The 24,898-nt window shown below is 37.5% G+C and overlaps 1 protein-coding gene across 5 annotated transcripts in view; it reads left to right on the top strand.

The window, feature by feature from the left end:
• The window catches only part of LTBP1 (latent transforming growth factor beta binding protein 1), a 193,588-nt gene that overhangs the window by 31,379 nt on the left and 137,311 nt on the right, over positions 1 to 24,898 (top strand). For all 5 annotated transcript variants that reach the window (XM_014950707.1, XM_014950706.1, XM_014950710.1 and 2 more), the window contains exon 4: positions 18,230 to 18,405. In XM_014950707.1, the coding sequence (XP_014806193.1) occupies positions 18,230 to 18,405 (176 nt within the window). The remainder of the gene's footprint in view (positions 1 to 18,229; positions 18,406 to 24,898) is intronic.

Genomic DNA, 24,898 nt, shown 5'->3' with positions numbered 1-24,898 from the left:
GCTGTATCTCTATTTTTAACGGACTATTTAGAAATCCAATGAATTCCTAAATTGGATTGTCTTTTCACGTGCGTGAGATTAGAAAGAGATGTAACCCACAGCTGTGCACTCAGAACATTTCTAATGGGAATTAAGGTGATGAAGACTGAAGAGAATGAGGTTGTAAAAGGAAAAAGAGGTATATAAATTCAGTTACTTCACACTACCCCCTCCAGCCCTTTCCTCCCATTCATTGCCAAATTCTGCTATTGAAAGAGTAGAGGGGAACTGCTAATATTAAGTGTGGTGCTCCTGGTAAGGGGTTAATTTGGGGTTGATTCCAGAGTAGTCATTCTGCCAGTCCTTTCTGTACTCGCTGATCTGTTTGAAGGGGTGGCGTTTCACCCCTTTTTCAGGTGCCATGGGAGAAGGGAGACAGACACACTCCTCATAACTTCCTGTTCTGTAGCTGGGCTGCCATTTTTTTTGAGGGGTGCAGGTTTTACTTCCGGTTGCTTTGGCTGACCAAGGCCTTAAAGGAAGAAGACACAGACACTCTTTTCATAGCCTTCCCGCCATTTTGCCTTCAGGCATTTCACACATCTTTGGAGAGCTGTTTTGGGTGGACATTGACATTTCTTCTTCAGTGCTATCTTATTAGTGCTCTTTTCTCCACCTGCATGTGGAGTCCATCAGCCAAGTGAGAGGAAAGTACTGTGCTCACTGTTATGAATGTAGTTTTTCCTGAAATGTTTGCATGCTTTATGGCAAAGCTCCTTTAGGGGATATCGTAGGGGTTAACCTTCAGCCTACTGGATTCTCTGGTGCAATATGAAGTGAAACAGGGTAACTGTGGAAACATGGTATAGCTCCTCTATTGAGCGCTTTAACTTTATCCGATGGCAAGATCTAGCAAGGCCTAGTAAGGAGGATGGAGACCCAGAGTTCCTTTAGCTTACCATCTAGGTTGCTCTGTACAGGGTAGCAGGACGTTGTCATGTTGTCACGTGTTGTTCTCTAATGTGAACTGTAGCTGCTTTTTCTACATGATGCATAGTTTATTCATATCAGGATGCGATGTTATAGCTGCTATCTGCTTAACTGATATTTACTTGTATTGCGTTGACATTGCTGAAAGAACAAATTTTCACTTTGGGAAATCTGTTCCTCTTGCAGCTCCTCTTCATTCCTTCCTACTTCTTGCAGTGTATATTTGGCCTGTATGATCCTTACACTGTAATTTCTGCCTTGCTTTTCACATCTTTCACATGGCAATATTGAAATCATGGTTGAAGCTTACACTATATAGCTAGTAATAATATTATTAAAAATGTAAATGTATTGTCTGCTGTTTGTTTGTATTTTAACACTACCTATTTGTCTTTTTAAAAAGTTTAAAAAAGCAGCCACTGTTAATAATTGTACTTTTTTGTAAACGCTTTCAAGTAGCTTTTTCTGAGAACAGCCTAACTATGAAGTTATTCATAGTAAACAAGGTCGTTCTAAGAAACGATAGAGCTTACAATTGTTTAAAAACTCACTATGGAAACTAGCAGATGATTCTCAATTTAAAATGAGCATTCCTTGCTTTCATTGGCTCTGCGCCCTTCCTGAAAATGTCATGCTTCATGGACACTCTACAACATTTTCAGCTAATGTAATTTTCTTTAAATGGGCAAAATATTAATCTTCATTAAGGTGTGTTAGAGTTTTAAAATACAAAGCTGCTGTTTGTTTGGGTCTGTGTTCATTTTGTTTGTTTGCATTTTTTTGAAGTTATGTGATCATAATTAGAATATTATTTTTTTTTCTCTTCCAAGCTGGAAATGCTAAAATCGACTACTTTTCAAGTTTGGCAAAAGAAAGTTTCCTTCTTGAAACAAGACCAGGTATGCCAAGTTTTGGCTTTGGTCTTCTAAGCTGAAAGACTCTTCTCAGTATGTTACAAAACATGACCTGAATGCTACAAGAGTTGTGTACCTGGGCTTAGAGGTGCAGAGTTTAGTAGGCATAGCTTTCGGTTTTTTAGATTACATGGCATCTCTGACACAAAAGCTAACACATTGCCATTTTACTTGGATCACAGCATTTAAAAAAAATACTTGACTAGTCTGTTATTTTTTCTTTAAAGAGAAAGGGGTGGGAGATTCCTCAAGCCTAAAAGGATGAAACCAAAGAGGCAATAAAAGCTGGTGGTTGCCACACGTCTTTCTATTCAGTCTGTGGTGGCTGTGCCCTTGTAGGTACAAAATTCTGTGGGAACAGTTGTTAAATGTTTCTCTTCCCACAAGTACAGATCAAAGTCAAAGTTCCTTTTTGATGCTGTGAGGGGTAGATTATAAGCTCTGTGCATAATAGTTGTGTAGTTCCCTGATTGAACTTGGTGTGGCTTTACTAAGTTTGTGTGTCTTGATAATATTGATGCAGTTCTAAAATACCAGTGACATATTGGAAGTAGTTGTTATTCTAATTCAATGTCCTCCTGGTTCATAGAGTATAATGCAGTTATAGTAATTGAAAATAGTGTGAAAACTGTCCCAGCCATATAGAAAACAGTATGCATCTGTTCTTAAAATCTTTAGCTTCTTAACATGATAGTGCTTGCTAGAAAAGACTTATTTTTAGAGACTTTTAGCATGCTTGGCACAGTCTTTCAGAACCACTGTTTCAGCTGTAGCCTTAAAGACATGCTATGAGGAGCCATAGCTGGTTTTGACTGTGGTTATGTAACTCAGGTAAATAATTTGTTTCAGAGTCAGTTAAACTATGACTTACAGTGATTGTCTTCTGAAAATGTATCCTTAGAATTGTCAAACTTGTTACAGAGAATTGAAGAAGTGGTATGTGCTGTTTATAAAATTCAGGTGTCAGCTCGTGGCTTCTCTGTCACTTCCTGCTTCTCTTCCTGCTATTATTGGGGGAAAAAAAAAACTAACCAAAATGAAAAAACCCTATTCTTTATAGTTTAAATACATTGTGTTTGTTGTGCACTATATTTGTTATAATTGTTTTCTACATTGATTTAGAATTTAGTAAAATGAAATGTTGGCAGTTTGCACACAGTTTTCTGTGTGTCAGTTTCATACAAAAAGTTTTGGCATTCAGAGGAGCTGTAGTTAAGAACTCGAGTGATCAGTAGGCAGGAAAAATAGTTATGGCTGGAAGTGCAGCCCAAATTTTACCCTTAGTGTTTTGTTTTAAAATATTGTTCTTTTTTTATCATTATGGTTATTCTACAATAATAAAGCATTTGGAACTGTAAAACTGCAGAGCCTCATACAGTACAGAACAGCGCTAAACTACAGCAGCTCATGCAGTAAGCTACAGAATAGAGAAGGCAAAAACAATTTAAAGGTATTTCTAAAGTCAAAATATTCTCAACATCCAGCTGATTATACTAGTAAATTGCTGTGTGCCCTGCGCACATTAAATCAGGTATTTTTTCAGGTGCTTGTGGGTTTTTGTCCTCAATTCTGTCAAGGAATATACTTGGGATATTTCTTGGTGAAGTGTTAAGTGCATTTATGCTGCATCAAGAGTTAAGCTGAACTGGAAAAAAGCTGCTCTCTAAGAACCAGTATGCACAAGAGAAATTGTTTTGGTGTAACTAGATTGTTTTAAATGTGAAAACAAGCCTCTATACTATAGCGTTTTCTGTCTCCATGTATGTAGAAGTCTATTTAAGAGAAAAAGCTCCTTATAAGCTGAGAAGCAGCAGGCTGTAAGGATTATAAAAGGCCTGCCAGTCACTTATGACCATCCTAGGCCAAATAACATAGGCAAGCTGTGGCTCCTGTATGGGGGCTTTTTTTGTTTCTTCTTCTTCCAACCTTGTGTCTCATTCTCCCCAACTTTGTTCAGTTGTGAAGTTAATATTGGCAGCCAAAGATCGTCTGCCCACTAATAGTATCAGAACAGTCACTGCTCATCCACCTGAGCAGGTGAACTTGGGCAAACCATCTCCTTGGTGGATACTCATGGTATTTCCCCATTGCTGATTGTTACAGAAAGGAAGTAGAGCGTTACACCAGTCTGACTTTATGTATCTCCCCTGGAAGGCAGGCAGATTTAGAAAGCACCCATGAATGATTCTGCCATTTCCTGCAAAAGAATAGGAACTGGTCTTGGGTTGGCAGACTGTTTGGCCAGCAAGTACCAAGGACTTCTTGGACTTGCAGGATGTCTGTATCCTCTACTCAGCTGAAAGGGCAGAACCAAGGCCTTCACTCAAACCTGTTGTCTGTGGATGAACATGGTGCAGCTTAGAGTGTTTGCTCATTGCTCACATTTTATGTGATAAACCCGGCTCTGACAAGAGACGATGGAGGCATTTGAACAACCTAAGTCCAAAGTAGTGTTTATAGAACTGGAGATGAGCAGTGGCTGCTCCGTCTCTCACTGTTTGTTCAAAAGTATTGTGTTAAGCCTAAGGATTCCAAACAGCTATGGCTTTTCATCATTAAATGGTGTGTAAGGTTAGGTACCTATCGTATTTGTTTAGGTATTTGTTAGGTACCTATGGTATTTGTTGCTGGAGCTTCTAAAAATAACATGGAGCAGCGAGTCTTGCCAGAGGACTCAAAAAGTGTCCAGGCAAAGTGTTACCAGGCAATTACAGGAACGTGTAGGTGCTGCAAACAGGAAGAATGTGCTCAGCATCATCAAGATTCAAGGTAGCGAAGTGACCTGGAAACGTGTAATGTTGACAGTTTCACAGTAGTATCCACAGCTTTCTGAAATCCTTGTTGCTTTAGAAAGGTAGAGGTGGATTTGCTTCTTATGGAACCAACGATGAAACCTTTGTACAGGCCGTTTGGATGTGGGGCTAAACACAAGCCTCAAAAAGTCTGTTTGGGAGGAATCCCAGTTCCCAGAAGTTCAGTGGAACAAGTTCTGCCGGGCTGCTGAGGATGTGTAATTCACAAACCAGCTGACACCTCAGAATAGGATGTTTTACAGACTTTTATCAGTGGTCCTGAGATGCGACCGAGTTATTTTGCTTCTATTCCTACAATGACAAATTATCTCAGTAGATTTTGTTTGCAAGATGTATATATTTTAGTATGTGCATAAGGTTTTGATCTGTTTTGTGATTCAACATGTATTGGCCTATGCAAATATTGCGAAGAATCAGTTTTGTGTTGGTTTTGGCAGTAAATTGTCAGTGTCACTCATCTGATTTGAAAATGCAAATTATAATTTTGTTTAAAATGCAGATACCTGTTTTAGTAATGGAATAATTTTGTCTTTTTTTTTTTTTTTTTTTTACAGCCCAAAATATAGCTACCTTAAGGATGGTTTCTCAGTTCTGTGTATAATTTAAAAAAAAAAAAAAAAGAAATCTTGTTTTAATTTTCAGAAATTCTGTAATAGAACTCATCCCTGTAGATGGAAATGCTGTACTTAAATTTTTGGTTTTTTTCATTAAGTTAACAAACCTACATGTATCAGATGCTAGTTTAAATGTTACCATAAACTGGTGAGTCTGTAAATTTAAATGGCACATTTGTATTGTTTCATTGTGGAAGGTGCAAAAGGCTGATTTCTTTCTCCACAGGAAATAACACAAATGAAAAAGCCATGAAAACATTTTTTAAAATAAAAATAAGATGCTTTTAGGAGTTGGGGTTTTTTTTGATCATTTATTTTTGTGTTTCTAGGTGCTTTAGCAACTTCAACTAGCTCAAACTACATGTACATGTATTGATGGTATTCTTTAGATGTGTTTATTTTTTAATTGATTGTGCATGCAGTTCACTAAGTAAGTAGTATGTTATTTCCAGAAGCACAGTCTGCTTTTTCTGGTTTGCTGAGCAGTCACTGGGTGTTTTAAGATAATTTAAAGTAGTTTAATATCTTTAGGAGTTCAAGCATGTATTTCTTTGAAGTTATTAATGAGGAAAGAAAAAGAACTCTAGCAGACATTCAATAATGAAGCACGCAAATCAAAAGAATGCGAGGAGAAGCTTCTAAGCTGAGCCCCAAGGATGTAATTTCAAACACCTTACAACAACAATGTCCTTTTTATAGTTTAGACTCATTGGAATGACAGTATTCAGCTTATGTTTAAAAGAAATCCCTTATGCAACAAGGGGGAAAAAAACCCATCAAGTACTGTGAAATGTGGTTTAATGTTATGCCTGTGTATAATGCAAACCTGTAAGTCACAAACTTCAGTGAGTTACAATATATTCATAATATAATGTACCAAAGTCTGTGAACCAAAACCAAAGACTCGGCCAGTATAAGAAAGAAGGCATGTATAGCAACTGCATTTCCTCAAAATTTACTTTGAAAAATATTTCTTATAACAAAGCTTGTAGTTCTAGGGAAAGCAGAATTTTACATGTAGAGAAAGAAGCAAAGTGAATTTTTGAGGAGAAATTGGAGACATCCTTAAAAACCAGAGGAATGCCTGTCAGACTTCAAATTTACCTACTGCAAATAGGAAAACAAGCTATTCCTAGACCTCTGGAATGCAGTCTGGGCTTTGGTCACAGTATTTTTTTTTTTTTTTTTTTCAAGTAGGCAAAGTGGTTTGGAATAGGAGATCCAAGTTCTTACAGACATTGTTGGTTCAGCCGTATGTCAGAAATTCTTAATAGCTGCTTTCTTGCAAGTTGAATTGAACTGTAGTTGGACTTACTTTTATAATAAGGAATTAGATCGCTTTCACATACTTTATCCCTATGTTGATCATGGGCTGAAGTCAGGGATACAGTGTTCTTTAAGTTTGTTTGCATTTCACTGCCTTTCAGGGTGACAGGGCTCCTGAAACGTGCGTTTCAGGAACCAAGAGGAATCTCTACTTTGGCATTCAAAGGCAGGGTAAAGGCTGCTGAAAACCCATCTATGGGTGTTAAGTTGAAAGGCACAAAGCTGTGTTTGACAAGTAGAAAGTCCTGGTGTTACCTGAAACAAAAGCTCTTGAAATCAGAAGCAGTTTAGAGAGGAGATACTGCTTTATTTGATGTCAGGTGATAGGTGGGAATCCACAAATCTGGCACACCTTCTGGGGGACATTCACCCATTATTTATACACAAAAGATTCTCATTATTCTGCCTACCTAATGCATAACTCTACCTAGGATTACATATTCATTAGAATGGCCAAATAGCCCTTTTGCACATGCATATTAAATTTTTCAACATCTGCAAAGCACTTGTGCGCAAGCGTGAGTTCCTCAGTGGTTGTTTGGGGAAGGATACCCTTCCTCACCATTATCCTTTTAAGGTATTGAGTCATTTCAGAACAGTAAAAGTTTACTGTAAGTTTGCCAATTTCTTGAGGATAAGGATGTCCTTTGAAGTAGCCACTGCTCTGACTTAATTGGTATAGGAGTGCATATTTTGACATATGGGAGAACCTTGAGGTGATTAACTACTTCTTGTTATCCCATTCTTATCACTGTCAGTTCAGTGACCAACTATTTTCTCACATAGTTGGAAGATCATTAATTAACTTATTTTAGTTTAGCATATGGTTATAAACAAAGCAGAGGCCTGTTTTTGGTAACACTGCGATGAAATGATGGCCAGCAGTGAAATTAATGGGAGCTTTGCTGTTGACTTCAGTGGAATCAGAATTTTATGCTTGTGTCTGGGGAAATAGATCGTATTAAAACCGGTTTAGCTGTTTCAGTATTCTTTTGCATGTGTACTGAAAACTGTACAATCTTAAGCCCTTTCATTGTTAAATAATTTGCATCATCGTACTACCTTGTGATGTAGATAGTTGTTTTACAGACAGTGAAGTGGAGAGGAAAAAAAACATGTGCCTAGTCTAACTTTCTTATGCGAAGTTCTCTGTCTCTGGAGTAAACTGGATTGCTTGGTATAGCAAGATCAGTAGTAAAATTGAAGTTTCAAACAGTTTAGCTGTCATTGTTGACCTCAGTGCTTACTTAGATAAGCCTACCTTCTACCTAATTATTTTAGAAATAACAAGACTGCATCATTATAATATTAATTATAGTATTCATTGGGCTCATTAGCAGTGGAATAGTGAGTCACTATTCTATTGAAATTTATGCTCACCTTTAGCCCTGGTAATTTTTGCTGAAAATCAGGTACCTTTCTCAGGCATTAATATTACTGTCTTTATGTTATCTGGGCTTGCTTTCTGAAAGATTATTTTAACATTCAGTTTTCAAGCAATGATTCTTTTTCTAGTGGGATTAAGTTAAGCAAGTGAATGAGAAAAAGACAGCCTATTTTTAAATCTAGATTCTTTTCATGCTGTTTTTAGGTTTACTTGCTGTATGAAATGTCATAGTACTCTATGTATACGTGCCAAGAACTAGTGTTGATGTACTAAACTTATTTTTTCCTCCTTTATTGTCTGAAGTCAAAAGGTATATATTGTACCTGTCCTGTTTCTGGGACACTAATCCTAAAATGCTGCTCCTGTTAAGCCTTAAAGCAGTTAGTCATGTAGGTAAAATCTTCTCTATCTGATCTCCATTATTAAACAAGCTGAGAAGCTGATATAGGCACTTTTTTTGGGTTTTTTTGCATCTCTAATAGATGTGTAAGTAAAGCATCTTGATTTCAGCTGATCTGTTGTCAAGATTCTTTGTTAAGATTCTTTCTGCGGAGGGATTTCCCAGGTCGTGGCAGTGAATAAATGCTTTATTAGTTCCATTAGCTTTAGTCGGTTCTTTAGCTCTGCTGAAGTAACCTTTTTACATCAGGGATCTTGTACCAACACGAACAGGATTAGAACTACTGCTATTTGTCTTTTTAAGACATTTTACCGTCTAGGCACAAACACACAACTTCCTTGAATGTTATCTATCTGAAAATCCATTATGATGAGAACATAGTTATACTGTATCCTATGTATGCAGTTTTAATGAACAAAAAGTTATATATATGTTATATATAAGTGAATTTCAGTTGTTTATTGAAATTATAAATAACTTTTGGAAATTGCTATCCTCTGATCCTGCAAGAATTTACTACCTTAGTTACTTAGACAATGTTTTTTGTGTGATATTATGATCAAACTATCATATAGATATCAAACTATAGATCAAACTATTTGTAGATGTATGTCACAAGGCTTTGGAAGCTCCTGAGCCTAACCCCAAAGTTAGACTCCTTGTAAGTGTAACCGCTTGCTGTTGTCCCCCCTCTCCCTGGTTTTGCTCGCAAATGGAGACATTCCTTTTTTGTGATGGCTTAAAACAAAGGATAGTCTTTATTATTCAATTTTGTGGTATGAAAAAATAGATCATAAGAGTTGTTTATCTAGTTCAGCTAAGAAAGAAGTTGTACATTTGAAAGTCTCGATGTTAAAAGCGTTCTTGGCCTAATACAAATATTATTTCTACTTCCAAAACTTTTCACCACTTATCTTTTCACCCTCAGGGGTACAGCACAACATGTACTTCTGTTTTTGTCTTGCATCGCTTCCAGACTTCCCAGATGTGGCAGGGAGCATGCTGTTGTTGCATCACTTGAATTTAGGTGGCCACTGTGGAGAACTTGGATAAACATTTTAGTTTTGCTTCTTTTCCATAACTCTTCATCTTTAGGATTGCTAAATTCTGTGGCATAATTTAGTAAGAGCCGTCCTTGGGGTGTTTCAGAGAGTGTATCCTCTAGCCAGTACAGTGTGTCAGAGCTTCTAGCTGCTGTTTTAGTAGACCAAAAAGAGCTTCTGCTGAGAAATATGGGTACTGAAGGTGGAGTCAGGATTTAATATTGACATTTTCTGGGTTTGACTGTCATAAAGTGCTATGCATTTTATGCTTCTTGTCAAGTAAGTTTAGAAAGCCTTCAGTAAATATGGTTAAGATAGTTATGGCCCAATAACCATCTCCCCACTCAAACACATGAAGATACAGTTTATTTTAATTTAATGAGCACATGGCGGTTTTTTGGTATAATATTTAGGCAAAGTCAGTATCATGCTACATCTGCTAGTAGTTGCTTAGGTAGGAAATCTGTGTTACAGAGGGATAAAGTGCTCTGACTTGGATGCTTTTTGGTGCTTAGGAGGAGTTTGTTTACATTGTTCATTAGTAGGAAGCTGATATCCTTAAGCACAAAGATTTCTGATTTTTTTTCTGTGATCTCATAATTGAATTTGAGATGTGCTCATCATCTATTTACAATGGCATCCTGGGAAGCAATTATGATCCATAATATCTTGTCATAGTTCTTTCCATGAACTGATTCTGTAGTGTGCAGAAAAACTGTTTCCTTTTTAGTCTAGAATTTACTGCATTTCATTTTGAATTAAGGGTTATTTGTATCTTTGTCGTACCTTCCCTAAAGAATTTTCTCTGGAACCAGACTCTGGATTTTCCCTGGGCACTTCATGGACTCTTTTAGCTTTGTGGGTATCAGTGCCTTTAAAAGCCTTCCTAGTTATTTTCCCTCAGCTCTTTACTTGCACTCAGTAATGCTTTGAGTTTTATCTTTTAATCCAATTTTGTACATTGGAAACTTTCACCAGGCTGATGCTAGAGTCTCTTGGTTGGTTGCCTGCAGTCAGTATAGACATCAGTAACGTGTGTGACAAGTTCTGGTTGCTTCTAATGCACATTGCCTTGTTCTTCAGTCCTCGATTTCATCTACAGTGGAGGTACCTCTCTTCCTTTCTAGCCACTATTAATAGTCTTGTCTTTTTTGTGCTTTTCCTACTTGCACATAAATCTAATTTATAAACAGGTTTTAGGTACATCTTAGATTTATAAACCTATGACGTATTCCCTATCCCGGCCCCTTCTGAGAAGCTCTGCTTATTCCAGCAAGGTCACATTTTGGTAACATTTCCTAGACATAACAAGCTGTAGCAACAAAACATTTTTGCTGATCCATCTGCATCTACACAAAAACTTGATTGTGTAGCTACTTGCTACACTTGCATTTTTATTTTTTTTTTTTATAATAATGACTTAACCCATCAGAATTTCAAGGGTAGACCAAGGTTTTAGGTTGTCTACTAGCATACTGGTTTTTATGTAGTTACTAGATTCCCAAATTACAGACTTCTGCTTAATTCAGACAGGGGTGTAAGAGTATTCTCAGAATGAGTTTATCTTGTGTAAATATGTACTTGCTAGTCTGGAAGACCAAGTTAGATTTGAGGGTTTTCTGAATTACTCTAGCAGAATATGATATAATTCTAAGTTACTTATTTTGCTGAAGTGAGGTATTACCAAACCATGTAGGTGTTGTTAGACTTCAAAAGGACATTCAATAATTAATATATGTCCATGAGAAAAAGTTTACCTGTTCTGTTCCACACTTTTGCCCATTTTAAGCTTGCAACACTGTTTTATAATTTAGGGTTTCTTAGTAGTGTCATGTGAGATAAGTCTTTAAAGTCTTTTTTGAATTTCAAATAAATTATATCAACCAACTTGGCTCTTTGTCTGCTGTTTTGTTTAACATGCTTAAGAATTTGAGTAGATTAGTGATGCATGGTTTTGCTTTGCAGCAGCTGTGCTCATTTGCCTTTATCATATAACATCAATCGTGGGAGTTTGTTTCTACTTTTAATTGTCATTTCGATAGACTTTTCTAATACCAAAGTCTGTCTCATGAGTGGACAGATGAGAAATTATCACTAGTTAATGTGTCTTTATCAGAGTAATTTTATTTATTGCACAGTGTTAGTGTAATGTTCCATAACATGCACTAGACCTATGAAAACAGAAGTGATTTTTCTGTAGTAAATGTAATGTGAAACAGGGAAGGGATATCGTACGTTAATTTTTCTAAAGATTATGTATTGAACTTGCTCGTAGCTCTGGTTAAGTAAGCTAGTGAATTTCATCTTCACTCACTTTTGCAACATAGTGAATTCCTGAAGGTCAAATTTTTAATGTAGATATTTGTGACATTGGCAGCCACTCTTTTAAAAGCTGAATTTTTAATGAGTTTGATACCTTTCCCGATTTACGAGAGACACTGACATGTCTTACTTTGCTACATATCTTACATGAACGTAGTATTATCAAATGTAGTGTCCTGGAAAAAAACCAAACCAAAACAAAAATAATCAACAAAAGCAGCTAAGCAAGAACAAGTCAGCAACACACCTAGGGTTTTTTCTTTTGTGGTTTGTAATTTTTTTTGCTTCCTTGAACTTTGCTACCAAGAGTTGCCTGACAATTTGGAGCTTTATGTATGTCTGAGAGCCTGTATAAGATAATCTGGATGTCAAATTAATTCATCTGGATTGATGAAGAGCTTCACAGGTTAAGTGTTGGTGAAGGTATGCATAGTATAATGAATCATTTATAGCTTCTAGCTGTTCATTTGGTGAATGGTGAAAAGGGAAGTTCGTAAGTTGTTGTTACTGTGAGACTACAGACTTCTGTCTGTTTCTTGTTCATCGTCTCATATTGGATTTTGCTAGGTTTCCTGCATACTGTGTTCCTTGAGTGTTGGTTTACTTTGAGGAGAGTTAAGACTTAATACTCCAGGAAAATTTTTTAGATTTGGGTCAGTTGTATCTTGATGACACTTTGGGAGAGAAGAGGAACAAACGTTCTGTGTTTATTCTAATGAAAAGATCTAGTAGGTAAGCTTTCCTTTTTCTCACTGATAGAATTACCATTTATATAACTTAGTTCCTTTTTGGAAGGAGTATTCTTCAAATTTAATCTTTAAAGGCTCTATTATAAGAGAAATAATTGTCCGCTCTTGCCTAACTTGCAAGAACTGTAGCTTCTATCAAGTTATGTATCTGGGCATGTGTGTTTTTGTCCTATATCTGAATATTCAGCTGACAGATATATTTCTTTTGTCGGAAGACCTTTTTCTACTTTTTGACATCTAGGAAATGAATCATTGCTGGCGATTCTGGGAAACTCAGTGTACCTCTTCTCTTTAGGAACGTGTTCATAAACTTACACATTTCAGTTTATTGTGTTATATGCTGAAGATGGAATGAATCAATGGAATCATAGTTGTGCTTAGTTTGAAAACACTCTTGTTTCAAAGAGCTTTAGTTCAGCTATTACAGCATCTTATGCTGGCAAAAGGATTCTAACCCATGAGCAATTCAGTTGAATCTGCAAATACAGAAATTACGTTTAAGTTCGGCAAAACTGGTATTTGTGGATAACAGTTAATATTTTACATCTCTGTGGGAAACTTTATAAATAACATTGATTCCTGTTTACCTTTTTTTATCTTGGTGTAGAATAAAGATTTTTCTAGTACTACTTCCTTTACAAATCAAATCAACTTGATTATGATCAAATAGGATCTCAACTATGGTATGAATTACATCTTAACCTTTTAAAGGGGTAAAAAAAAGTAAAATTTATAACTTGAAGGTATTATTTGAAAACAAATTATTCATATCTGAACCATGATCTTTGCAAATTTTTGCCTAGGGAAAAGTATATCACAAGGATAAAAGTCAAGGCAAGTTTATAATGAAAATATGAATGCAGCCCTAGTTATTCTAGGGCAGGCAGATCTAAGTGCTTGTTTTTCAGTATTTGCACTGTGTTTCAGGGACAGGATTTTTAATTATGCATTTAAAAAATAAATTTTTGTATGTAAAATCAATTTTGTGCAGAATATTTGCAATAATGAAAAGAAAGAAAAGCTTGAATGCTTCCTCTCTTTCATCTCTTGTGACTGGAAGGACATTGTGAAATAAGCCATGCTTGATTAATGTTGGGTATGATAATGTAAAGGGCTTTGAAGAGTCCCATCTGTTCATCATCAGCTGGGAAGTTAAACTTTTTTATGTATGTTAAAAAAAAAAATCAGAGCAGCAGTGTAAGGAGGAAACAGCTGGCAAAGGTCAGGCTGAACTAGCAACTGAATTTTAATAATTTATGGGGCAAGTGGGGAGGGGCTGGGATTTAGTTCTATTTTCATGCCTTTCAAACTGTCCTGCATATTTTCTTTATTATCTCACAATTTTAGAAAATGCTGGATTTTCTTCTGCTGACTGTTCATTGTGAGTTTGAGAGGAGGTAGTGAAGAAGGAAATTGTAGGTTTGTATAAGTCAATTGTGTTAGCAATTCAGATATTTTTTTTTTTTTCTAAGTGTTGCTATCTGGGAGCCAAGCATGGGAGCATCAGACTTACAGTAAATAAAATGAAGAAAGCAGCCTGAGTCAGGCTTGTCTTATTTAGTCTAGACAGTACTTTTCATGCCAAACATTGCTGGTCTCATTTCTGCTTGCCAGAGTTACTCTGATACATTGCATTCCTGGTTAGCTTTTATCAAGCAAGAGAGCTTTCTTTTGCATGATGGTTAGCTGCAAATGTTTGTTCTCCATCTGCAGTGTTGTTGTAGCCTTATATGTATTTATCATATTGTTTGTGGAAAATGCAATTGGACATTTGTTTGTCTGCCTAATGTACACTTCAGCAATGGAAAATTTTTAAGTTTATTAAGTTAATGTCTGTTTTGCCCTTCTAATTACAAATTACCAGATAAATTAGTTACATAAGCCTGTGTAATGCAAAAGTCTTCTGTAGTCTTGGCTGTTCTGTGCAAAACTTAAACTTGGATTGGAACTAGCAATTGCATCTTCTTAGCTAATGTTACAAAGAGCACAAGGGTTCCACAGAGTTGTGCTGTGTTCATATGTGCAGTAAGCTACATGCTAAAATTGGGAAGCAGTAAAATCCCTTCAGTTGCAGTGATGGTTGCTATTAATTGATAAAGACTCTTTATCTCTTAATATTAAGTATAGTGCCCATAAGTATGCCTTTTGTGTCTTTGTTTTACATTATAAAAACCTGGTTTAGAGTGTCTGGGACCTACCTGGAATGTCCTCTTGTGGGCTGTAGCTGTGTAGCAAGATAGCACCAGCTATTCCTAGTGGTCTTGAACCTTGAGTAGTGTTGTGAAGAAATTAGTCTATCCTGCTACTTACTTTTTTTTTAAATTTGGATATTCCAACACTGGTAATAGATGAAACCACTCCACTCAGTGCCTAGCATTACTACCCTAGTGTATTCTGAACAGAGATTAAACTGCCCAGACCATTTGCCCTGGGTCAGCTAAATGAACCTGGGTGTAATAGTAGGCTTAGCTTTTGCCTTGTGCCTGGGGATCCTGGTGCAGGTGATGTGACTTGGATACATCACCTGGTCCCCCATGCAAAGACAGGACCAGCGTGAGGGACTCAGGCAGAGCTCCTGAACTTGGCAAAGGCCCCCCTACAAGAAGGGGAAGGATCAGTAGTATTCCTGCGCTGGTAGGAGAGTTATTTGGCAAGCTGGCACCAACAGTCATAGTGGCAACCACTGCTTTCTAGAAGATTGGTAATACATTGTAGTAGAGCTGTTCAGATAATGTCCAAAGGCTCAATAGGGTCTGGGGTGATCCTTGTTACCAAACTAGGCCCACAGTGTTTCCTTGTGACATTTTACATTCGTATCAATCATTTTCAGTGCTGACGCATTACCTCCTTTCTGAAGCTCAAGGTTCTCCTCTGTCTTCTGAGGTCAGTTAGAAGGGACAGTTCTGAAGATTTCTTTCACAAGGATCAATACAAGGAAATAAAATTACTCCTCGCTGTGCTGCTGTGCCCCCTGGAAATGATATCTTATTATTTATGAGTCCCGCAGCACTTAAGGGCTGCCTGTGTGCTGGTCTAGGAAGAAAAAACTCAAGTCCTTCACTAGTGTCTGTACCCAAGCTGTTGATAGCAGAGCTATGTAACTGGCCTCATATAGCTCTCATGATGTAGTTAGAGTAGTATCCTTGATTCTAGTGGAAGCTGCAGCATTTCAGTTATCTATGCAATATCCTTTTGATTATGAACTAGCATCTTAAAGAACTAGGTCATGTTTAGAAGAATTTGAATATCAAAAGAACGGTCAGATCAGAGGGATCTCATAAATGCTTTGATGTTTGACAGTATCAGCACCTACTGGAGCTGCACTTCTGGTGAGGAGGACCAGTCAGGCTGGTCGGATGGCTGGCAAAAACCTGCTGCCAGGTAGTCACATCCGCACTAGCAGTGGATGTTCAATACTGGCAACTTTTAAACATTTGATGTAATTTTGTGTATACCTATACGTACAGACAGACACTTGAATGACAGCATCTGTCTGTGTCCAGTTGAAGAAGATAACATCATTAAACTTAAATATATACATACCTTCAAATAGATTGCTGTATCAACAGTATCAGCTTCTGTAATATTTTGACCTCTGTTGCAACCTGATTACATGTCGCATGAGAAGAATTCAGTATAGACCCACCTATGTCCAGGTACAACAATGGATGTCCTTACACACCAGCATCAAACGAGATCTTTAGAAAAAACAGGTTGGGCAGGAAGGATTGTAGCAAATCTTCAAAGAAATTAAGTTCACGTGTAAGTAGCAGTGAAGGCAGTGACTTCAGCTTTATTGCAGGTTGAGGTCTTCCTGGTGATTCTTATCAGATTGTGTTGAATTTTGAGCCTGACCTTCAACACCCTTGAAGCTTCTCATTAGATCTGCTGGTAGGAAACCTAAAGACAACACGGAAAGTACAGTATTCTCTCTTAATCTGGGGAAGGGACTTTTGCTGAATATAATGAGGCTGTGTAAGCACTGTATTAGAAAAGTTTGACTTGGAGATAGTCTGAGGAGCTAGGGTTCTGTTGTATCTAAGTTCCAGAATGTCTCTAACTGAATGCACTTTTTCTCAAACTGATCCAAGTTAACAAGAGCATCTGTGTAGGACAAAACCCTATTGTCTGTTCTAACCACAAATCCATTGGCTACGGCAGTTACTAAGCATCCTTGAATAACATTACTAAGGAATCAAGCATTGCTGTGGAGATAGGGGCTGGCTCAGGGTCCAGATGTAGAAAAACAATACAATAATCATCTGACTTCTCAGCTGAAACTTTTCAGTCCCACCACTGTGGGGAAGTGCTGCCCAGCTGTCTGCTGTGATATAGGGCCCGTGCCTTATTTTCAGAGGGCAGTTATTTACCCTGCAGAACTGTGGGTTTGGGGGATGGTTGTTACAAATCCCATGACTTTCACATTTTTCCACTTTCACAGATTGAATTTATTACAGACCCTTAGTTGAGAAGTGAGGGGGGCTTAGAGTATCCCACTCTTCATGACTTCATTTGAGCAAAGGACAATGTAGTCCTAGTAGTCACTGTTACAGGTTAGTAACTGATACTACTCTCTGAGGATTGTGTATCTCTACAGTGCGATCTATGTTAGCTACAAGGTCTTACAGATTTGCTGCTAGGCTTATTACTTGAAGGTGTGCTATTACTTGTTAGGCAGAGGAACTCTACAGCCAAGGGCCTCAAAGCAGCTCACAGTTTCATTGCATGTGCTTAACAGCTGTGTGATTTGCTCCCTTGCTTGTTTACTGCTGGGTAGCACTGTGGAAGAGTGGAGACCAGTTTGTCTGTTTCTAAAGAAATGGTTCCTGCTGCTAGTGTAAGCTAAATAACCATGTTTTTGGAGGAGGGGAGAAGGGAATTTCTATTGAAAGTTGGTAAGGTCTTGTGCAGTGAGAAGCTGAGGTCTTAAGGAGGAATCTAACAATACACCTAAGGAGCTGGGATTGACAGTGTGAGAATCAGTGAGCTTGAAGGAATCATCTTGTTTAACAGGAAGGAGAAATAGTTTTGCTGTGAAAGAAAGCCATGTGGTTATGGAACATTTGTCAGAGATGTTCAATGGTGCAGGCAAAGAGAAAGTGGATGGGGAAAGTAACGTGGAGCTGGGAAATAGACAGACCTTCTGATGAGATGAGAGGCTGAAAAAGGGGAAGAGGAGTGGTATTCTGCTCTGTGGCTAGAGGAGTATAATGGGGAAGGGAACAGGGCTTCTGGGAACAGAGAGGTAAGGTCAGCTGGCCTTAGGTTCTGCTTTTAATATATCTGGTGTGCAATGGCAGTTGTTGAGAAATGGAGAGATGTTTAAATGCACCACTGCTTCACTGACCAGTTTGGGAAGCTCTGTGTGCTAACAAAGTTGAGCTCCCACTCATGATTTTGAGGAGGACTTTTCCCCATTCCTCACTGTTTTCTCAGCTCTCCATCATACTTCTCTTGCTATGTCAAAAAGGAAATGGTATAATCCCTATAGTCTTTGTCAGATGTTGAGCTGACAAGACAATGAGAATGCTAAATGCATGGAAAATTGGGTGCCTAGTTGGAGGCTAGTAAGTTTCCCAAACTGTATTTTGAGAAGGAGTACAGATGAATTTGTTTTAAATTTTTTACTAGTAGTTTCTAAGTCTGATTTATTAATTCTTACATCATTTTGTCTTTTTTTTTTCTAAAACAGGATGATACCCCTTTCATCTCAGACACTGATGATGAATCTTCATCATGGCCAAACACAGGAATATGTGATCAAACCTAAATATTATCCAGTGAAAAAAGTGATTTCAGGAGAACAGTCCACTGAGGGCTCATTACCACTGAGACTGGGCCAGGATCAACTTGCATCACCTTTTCAACGTGAGTACAACTGCGAAAAGTGTGCTCCCTTCTTCCACTTTCCCCCCTCTCCAGAAAGCTCCCCCCTTCCTTTTTTTAAGATCTTGAAAATTTCTTTTGTTCATCTGAATTGCAGTAACACTTTAAGGCAGAAAAAGGTTAAAATAATTAAACATGAGATAAATCTTAGATTAGCAATTGCTCCAAAATTCTGTATCCTATTGAGAGGCAAACCAGATTTCCTGGATGAATAGAATAAATTGAACCTGATTCACTGCTGGCATCTCTCATAATGCTATTTCTAGATGATAGTTTTTCCTTAAGATAAAAGGTGCTTTGTGAGCACTTGCTAAAGTAGGCATAACGCAGAGTGTAGTTGGCATAAAATGATAGTTCCCTTTACTTCCTTATGATGGATACCTTTTTTGGAAAGCTGGAGTCCAGGATTGTGGTCTGATTGGTGATTATTTTTCTCTATATTTAATTTATTATGTGTTTATGAACTTCTGCACAGTATGGAGGCTGCATGAGAGTTTCTGCTTCGTGTTTATAAAAAAAGGATTGTGTAGGTGCCCAGCTTGTGGCCTTGGCTCATGCCCCGTTGTGTGGGGAGCTTGAGGACAAGTTTTGGCTTAATATATGAAGAGCTTGATGAATTATCAGTTAGGTATTACAGAGCGTCTGCTGGCTTGATTTGGAGAAAAGCTCCTGCAGTTAAATAATGGATGGATTAACATGGAGACCTGAGGTACATGCAGTCTCCTGACAGACTTCCTCTGCTGTAGCACAGAGAAATGTATTCTGCTGAGGATTTAGGGAAGAGCCTCTCCTTCTAAATCTGTAAATATGGTTTTTCTGTGTGTATATCTTTGCATTTCTGCATTGTGCGTTCTTATGGTCTGTCCATTTATACTTAAATACAACCCCCTGCTTACTCTTCCTCACTTTCATCAATGGTTAGTTAGAATCTTGGCCCAAATGAGAGGAACAGGGGACAGCCATAGGTCTTTCAATTGTCAATTTCAGAGTTGTGTAGTATACTCCTTGCAAAGCACTCCATCCCTTTCTTAGGAGCTTCAAAAAGATGTTTCATCACATTGTCAACATCAACCAATAGTCCCTTTTGCAAATAAGATACCATTGCTTTTCTTCCAGCCATCTGCGGTTTTCCTCCAAAGAAGATATTAGTGGCCAATGGGACCAGATTGTGTCCTTCTCTTTTGACTCCTGCTAGCCAAAGAGTATACAAATTCCAGGTTGTATAGTTCTCCCAGTACTTGGAGTGGCTGTTGCCGATTGAATTCTGACCAAAAAAATCTTCAGTCTTGCCCCCTTCTTTCAGGCTGTTTGAGTCAGTCTACCTTAGCTACACTCAGTGTAGCTTGCATGTACCAACCTGTCACTAAACGAATGGGTTGTGTCAGATTTTTTTTTTTGGTAGCATAAGGAGAAATAACCTCCATGCAGCTCTAAGACAAAGAAGCCAGTGTTTCTAGCTCCTTCTAGCTTATTGGAGCTCCTCTGTTACTTACAGTAGTCTGAGGGATATGACTGGGAGAAGGAAAGGCAGGAGCTGAAGACGCAGAGCATTTGTTATCAAATCCTAAGAAGTCCTCAGTGAGCAGTGCATTTGTAAAACGTTCTACCTTTATCGGATAGCATATGATTCCTAAAACACCCAAAGAACAGATAGTTAAAACGTTTTTCATGGTCTGGTAAGATCAGCAGTGACTTAAGTGTTGTCACAGAGGTAAAATGCAGGACTAAGACTGAGGCTATTTGTATGGTGTTGAAATATCGGACACTGAGCTTTTGAGCAGCCTTAAAAAGGTCACTTAACCTGTTTTGCCTCCAATTCTACATTTGTGAGGTGGGAGTCAGTGATTGCAACTTCTGATGAAGCGGTTTAGATATCTGTCAGTACAGAGTGCAGTTTGAGCTGTGCGTTATTGGAGTTTAAGACTGTATATCCTTAGCCTCAGCAGGAGACCTAGAACGTGGCCAGCTATATCTCCTTAGGTTGGCTTCTGGTTTCTAAAGGTGATGGAATGGATTCCAAGGATAAAAGGCTACTTGTTTCCATAAAAATTGAGTGATGAATTTCAACTGTCATATTTTAATGTTAGGGATGTTTGAATTAATTACAGTGAGGTAAGATTAGGATGAGAAAGTTCGTGCCAGGTGTTCTATGATAACCACCAATATGCACTTCCTAGCCCTGTCTTGAACTGAGGGATGAGTTCCTGCAAATTATGTCATACTTATGGCAGGGCTGACATTCATTGTCTAGCTAATAAAAGGAAATTCAGGAGAGTGACTGATGATATCATGGTATTCTGTCAATGCTGTTAAATGTATAATCTTGTTTCATGGCAGAGCCTCTTATTTCATTGAGCAAAGGAATCAGTAATGGAAATGTGGAGATACTTGGAAAAGAAGAGGGGAAATGTAATAATTTTATTAAAAAGCAAAGCCAGAAAGTTAATACTGAATACTTCAAGATCTTTTTTTCTTTCCTTGTCCTTAAATATTTTTTTTCCGAGAAGAAACAGTAGCCAGATTATACTTGGTGGCATCACCCAAGAGTTCATAGTTACCAGTTTACACGTGGTGCAAAGCAAGGCATTCTGTTATTTTATTTTATTTTTTTTCTGAGCATTTCTATGCATTTTATTTTGAAGTATTAACACTGCCACAGATACTGGCATCTGTGAAAGATGTACTCCGTAGAATATATCTGTTTTTCCGGCTGTAGCTGCAATTGGTGTTGATTTTTCTGGACTTCTACAGATCTTTCAATCCTCTGACATGAAGTGAGCAGACTTGAAACTGGAACAAGTGCCAATCCTGAGATATCTTTAGAGACAGGTCTGTCCTGGCAGAGGCAAATGAGGACTGATAGTGCTTTGGAAGGAAAACTGCCAACCCTGAGTAGTGTTCCTGGGCAACTTCTGATTCATAGACAGTCACCCGTGTTTGAATGTTCCATTATAGTGCGGCCAGATTAGCTTTTGAAGATACTAGAGAAAAAATGTTGAAGATTAGTCACATTAAATATTTTTCAATTAAAATTAAGGTTCCTCCTGGAATATTTACTCTGGTGTATTTATAAGCAGTTTCATTTCGCTTGCGGCTTTCAGGATGTGCACTATAGTAGTCTTATTAAAGACAGCAAAATGGTTTATTCTTTCTGTCTTTTAAACTGAATTTTACTGTAAAGTTATGTATCACATCAACAAAGCCTGAAAATTCAGTAAGCCATTGGGGTTATAATAACATTTAAAGTCATCCTGGGATGTGAAATGCAGTTACCTGCCAGTAGCCATTTCTATTATCAAGCATTTTGATCTTTTGTGCTGTGGGATATACGCCGTCTCCTAAGACTAGCTAGTGTAATTAGTCATAAAGCTTGCATAAAAATTTTAAGTTTGTAGTTCTCATTCATTGTGCCTAATAGGGGGATGCAGTTGCAATTATTCATAGTGATTTTTAAGAAGTTGAAAAACCCACCCTGGAAATAATGTTAAAGATCTTGAATTAAACACTTTTTGAGTTCACTAACTCAATCAAATTTTCAGTATGATCACAATTTTACTCCATTGTTAATTCTGTCTTCTTATGCCTGGTATTGTAATACAGTTCTATTTATATGGCCATATATAGCTTTTTTTCAAAGTGCTTATACCATATTCAGTACAGAAAGAGAGAGAAAAATCAGGACCCATAAATAAGGCATTGTATAATTTTAAAGTGCTTGTGTTTAGAGCTGAAATGCGATTCTGTTTGCATGCTTTTAAATCATCTGCTGTTAAAGTTATTACACTCTAAAGCATCTATCTGATTCTATTTAATCAGTACACTGATATATTTAAGCTACTGCAAATTAATCTTCAGATACTTTTGTGCAGAATTAGCAAATGCTTAAGGATAAGGCTTTGGAAGTTCAGAGCCTTCTCAAGGAAATGAAAATAGCTTGTGTTGGATAGACTGACAGCTGCAGAGAAACTATAAATATGGTTTAGCACCAGTAGGAAGATTGAATATATAGTGACAAAAATAAGCTTGCAGTGGAATTGATATGATCAGCAAAGAATAACTGTAAAGGATGAGATCATGTGGATCTCAACATTTGTAATGTAAACATTAAAAATCCTTTGAGACATAGGCGAGGCCAGCCAAATAGCCTACCTTGTATAAGCTCACCATGAGCTCTGAGTAATTCCCAAGGGATGCATTGCTTTCTTGAAAGTACACACCAGCACACTTGACCTATAATCTGCCTGAATATCTGAAACCTAAGGGTTAAAAATCCTCTAAGAGTCTAACAGTAGCAATGACATCAGCACAGGAATTTCAGCTCTAAAGTTCTATTTGCAACCTAGTAGTCTATAAAACGGTAGGAAGATGATACTTTAAGTATTTCAGGTACATCTACCTCAGACATTTTCCACTACTGCTTTAATGGCACTGTTAAATAGTAACGACGAGTCAGCATGAGCTGAGCATGGATCCTCTAAATATCAGTGTTCATATCCCTGGCTTTATAAATGTAACGGCAAAGAAAATTAAATAAAGGAATTTTGTGCTGTTTCTATTGGTCTAAAATGTAGAAGAATATAATAATAAGAAAATTCAGAACTGAACGTGCACTTTCTGGAATTCCTTTCAATGTAGTTACTGTGAGGACTGCTTATTACAGTGGTAAGAGGCTGGGATGTTCTCAATTTCACACTGTCCACTTCTGGCATTGAATTCTTCAGAAAATGCATTTAAATATACCCCCAATTTTCCAGCTTGAGACAGTTGAGGGCTAGTTTTTAGTGACATTGTGTGTTTTGCCTATCAAGCTGAAAAAAGTAGAATTTCTGCTTCTGAAATCAGTTGACCAGTCTTGTCAGCGTTTATGTTGATGCATGTGTAGGACACTTTAGCACACCCCTGACTGGGCTAGAGTCATAGAATGGTTTGGATCAGAAGGGACCTTAAAGATCATCAAGTTCCAACCCTCCTGTTGTAGGCAGGGACATCTCTCACTAGACCAGGTTACTCAAAGCCCCATCCAGCCTGGTCTTGAACACCACCAGGGATAGGGCATCCACAACTTCTCTAGGTAGTGTGTACAATGATGATGCCACCAATCCCTGTCTTCGAGACTTGTTGTGAAAATATATTAATTATTGCCTGAAACAGCCAGAAATTTGCACTAAAAGCAAAAGGAGAACTCAAGAGTTGGTATAGAGTAGTACCTTACCCCCAACTGGAAGGAAGTAAATAAAACGTGTCTGTATAACAAAGTTATCTCAAGGATAAATATATATGTTTAAGAAGGAAAATAACCCTCATCTGTTTACGTAGGAAGACAATACAAAATATATGTAAATTTTGCAATTGAAGTTGCATGTTAAGTTTACACATTTAAATAATATGGAAGACATTTTTCCTTCCTTTTAGGTAGATGGGTTTTTTTTGGTCTTCACCAGAATTCCTTATAAAATGCATTAAGGAGACAAGTCTCCTTTTTATTTTAGGTAGAAAACAAAACCATGTCTCAAATTTAGGTAGTATAGGTTACAGACTGGTTAGTGAATACAGGTTTGCAGCATCATACAATGGCTTAGTTTTGTGTGTTGTGGCTTGAAGTTGGTCCGAGTATGAATGTGTGGGTAGTAGACTTCTAGAATCTGCATGTGGTTCTGTGGGCAGCACTTAAATCCTTGTGTAAAGATGAAACTGAAACAATCATATGAAAGTCATGTAACTGTTCTAACTCTTGATACAGCCTATTGCCTCAAATTTTACAACATAATTTTACATATGTTTATATACATAAAATAAGATTAATGTGGAAGAAAGTGTCCCACCACTTAGAAGTGTCATGTGTGGAATACTCTGTTAAAATTTTGACATAACAATAGCTTTCCTACTATTGGAAGCATAATACTCTGTTAACTTAGGGAAACTCTTTTTTTAAGCTCATACATAATTTGCACATGCTGGTTTCACTGATGATTTCATAGGTTGATTTAAGCAAAAGCAGGTGTCGCTTTGAAATTCCAATTTAAACTATTTTTGTGAAATTGCACCATTCTGACTTCACTACGTGACACTTACATCACAATAATAGTATTTCCCCATCAGTAAGTATGAGCAAACAGCTGTAAAATACAAAAATGTTTTACTGTTCAAAAAAAATGCATACAGAGATATGACACGTGTGCCATGTAAATGCATCTGTGTGATTTGACACTCTGTCACAATTCAGTGTGTGTTGACTTAGGGGGGGAAAAAACTCCCTCAGGTCTTCAGTGGGTCAGATATTGTTTCTACCATTCTTGGTATTCGTTTGTGGAACTGCTCTGCATAAATAGCAAAATAATTCTCTCACTGCCTGGTCTTAACTAGAGCATTGCATTGTGTTCCTTGTAACTTCTGCCTACATACATATGGATGGTTATTTGAGTTAAACACTGGTAACTGTTCTAAATAGAAATTTTGGAAAATATGGAGATAAGGA

Source organism: Calidris pugnax, unplaced genomic scaffold (assembly GCF_001431845.1).
Source record: "Calidris pugnax isolate Ruff unplaced genomic scaffold, ASM143184v1 scaffold24, whole genome shotgun sequence".
In the NCBI taxonomy this organism is placed as follows: Eukaryota; Metazoa; Chordata; class Aves; order Charadriiformes; family Scolopacidae; genus Calidris; species Calidris pugnax.
Note: the sequence above shows the minus strand (reverse complement) of the source record. Positions and strands in the feature narration are given on the sequence as shown.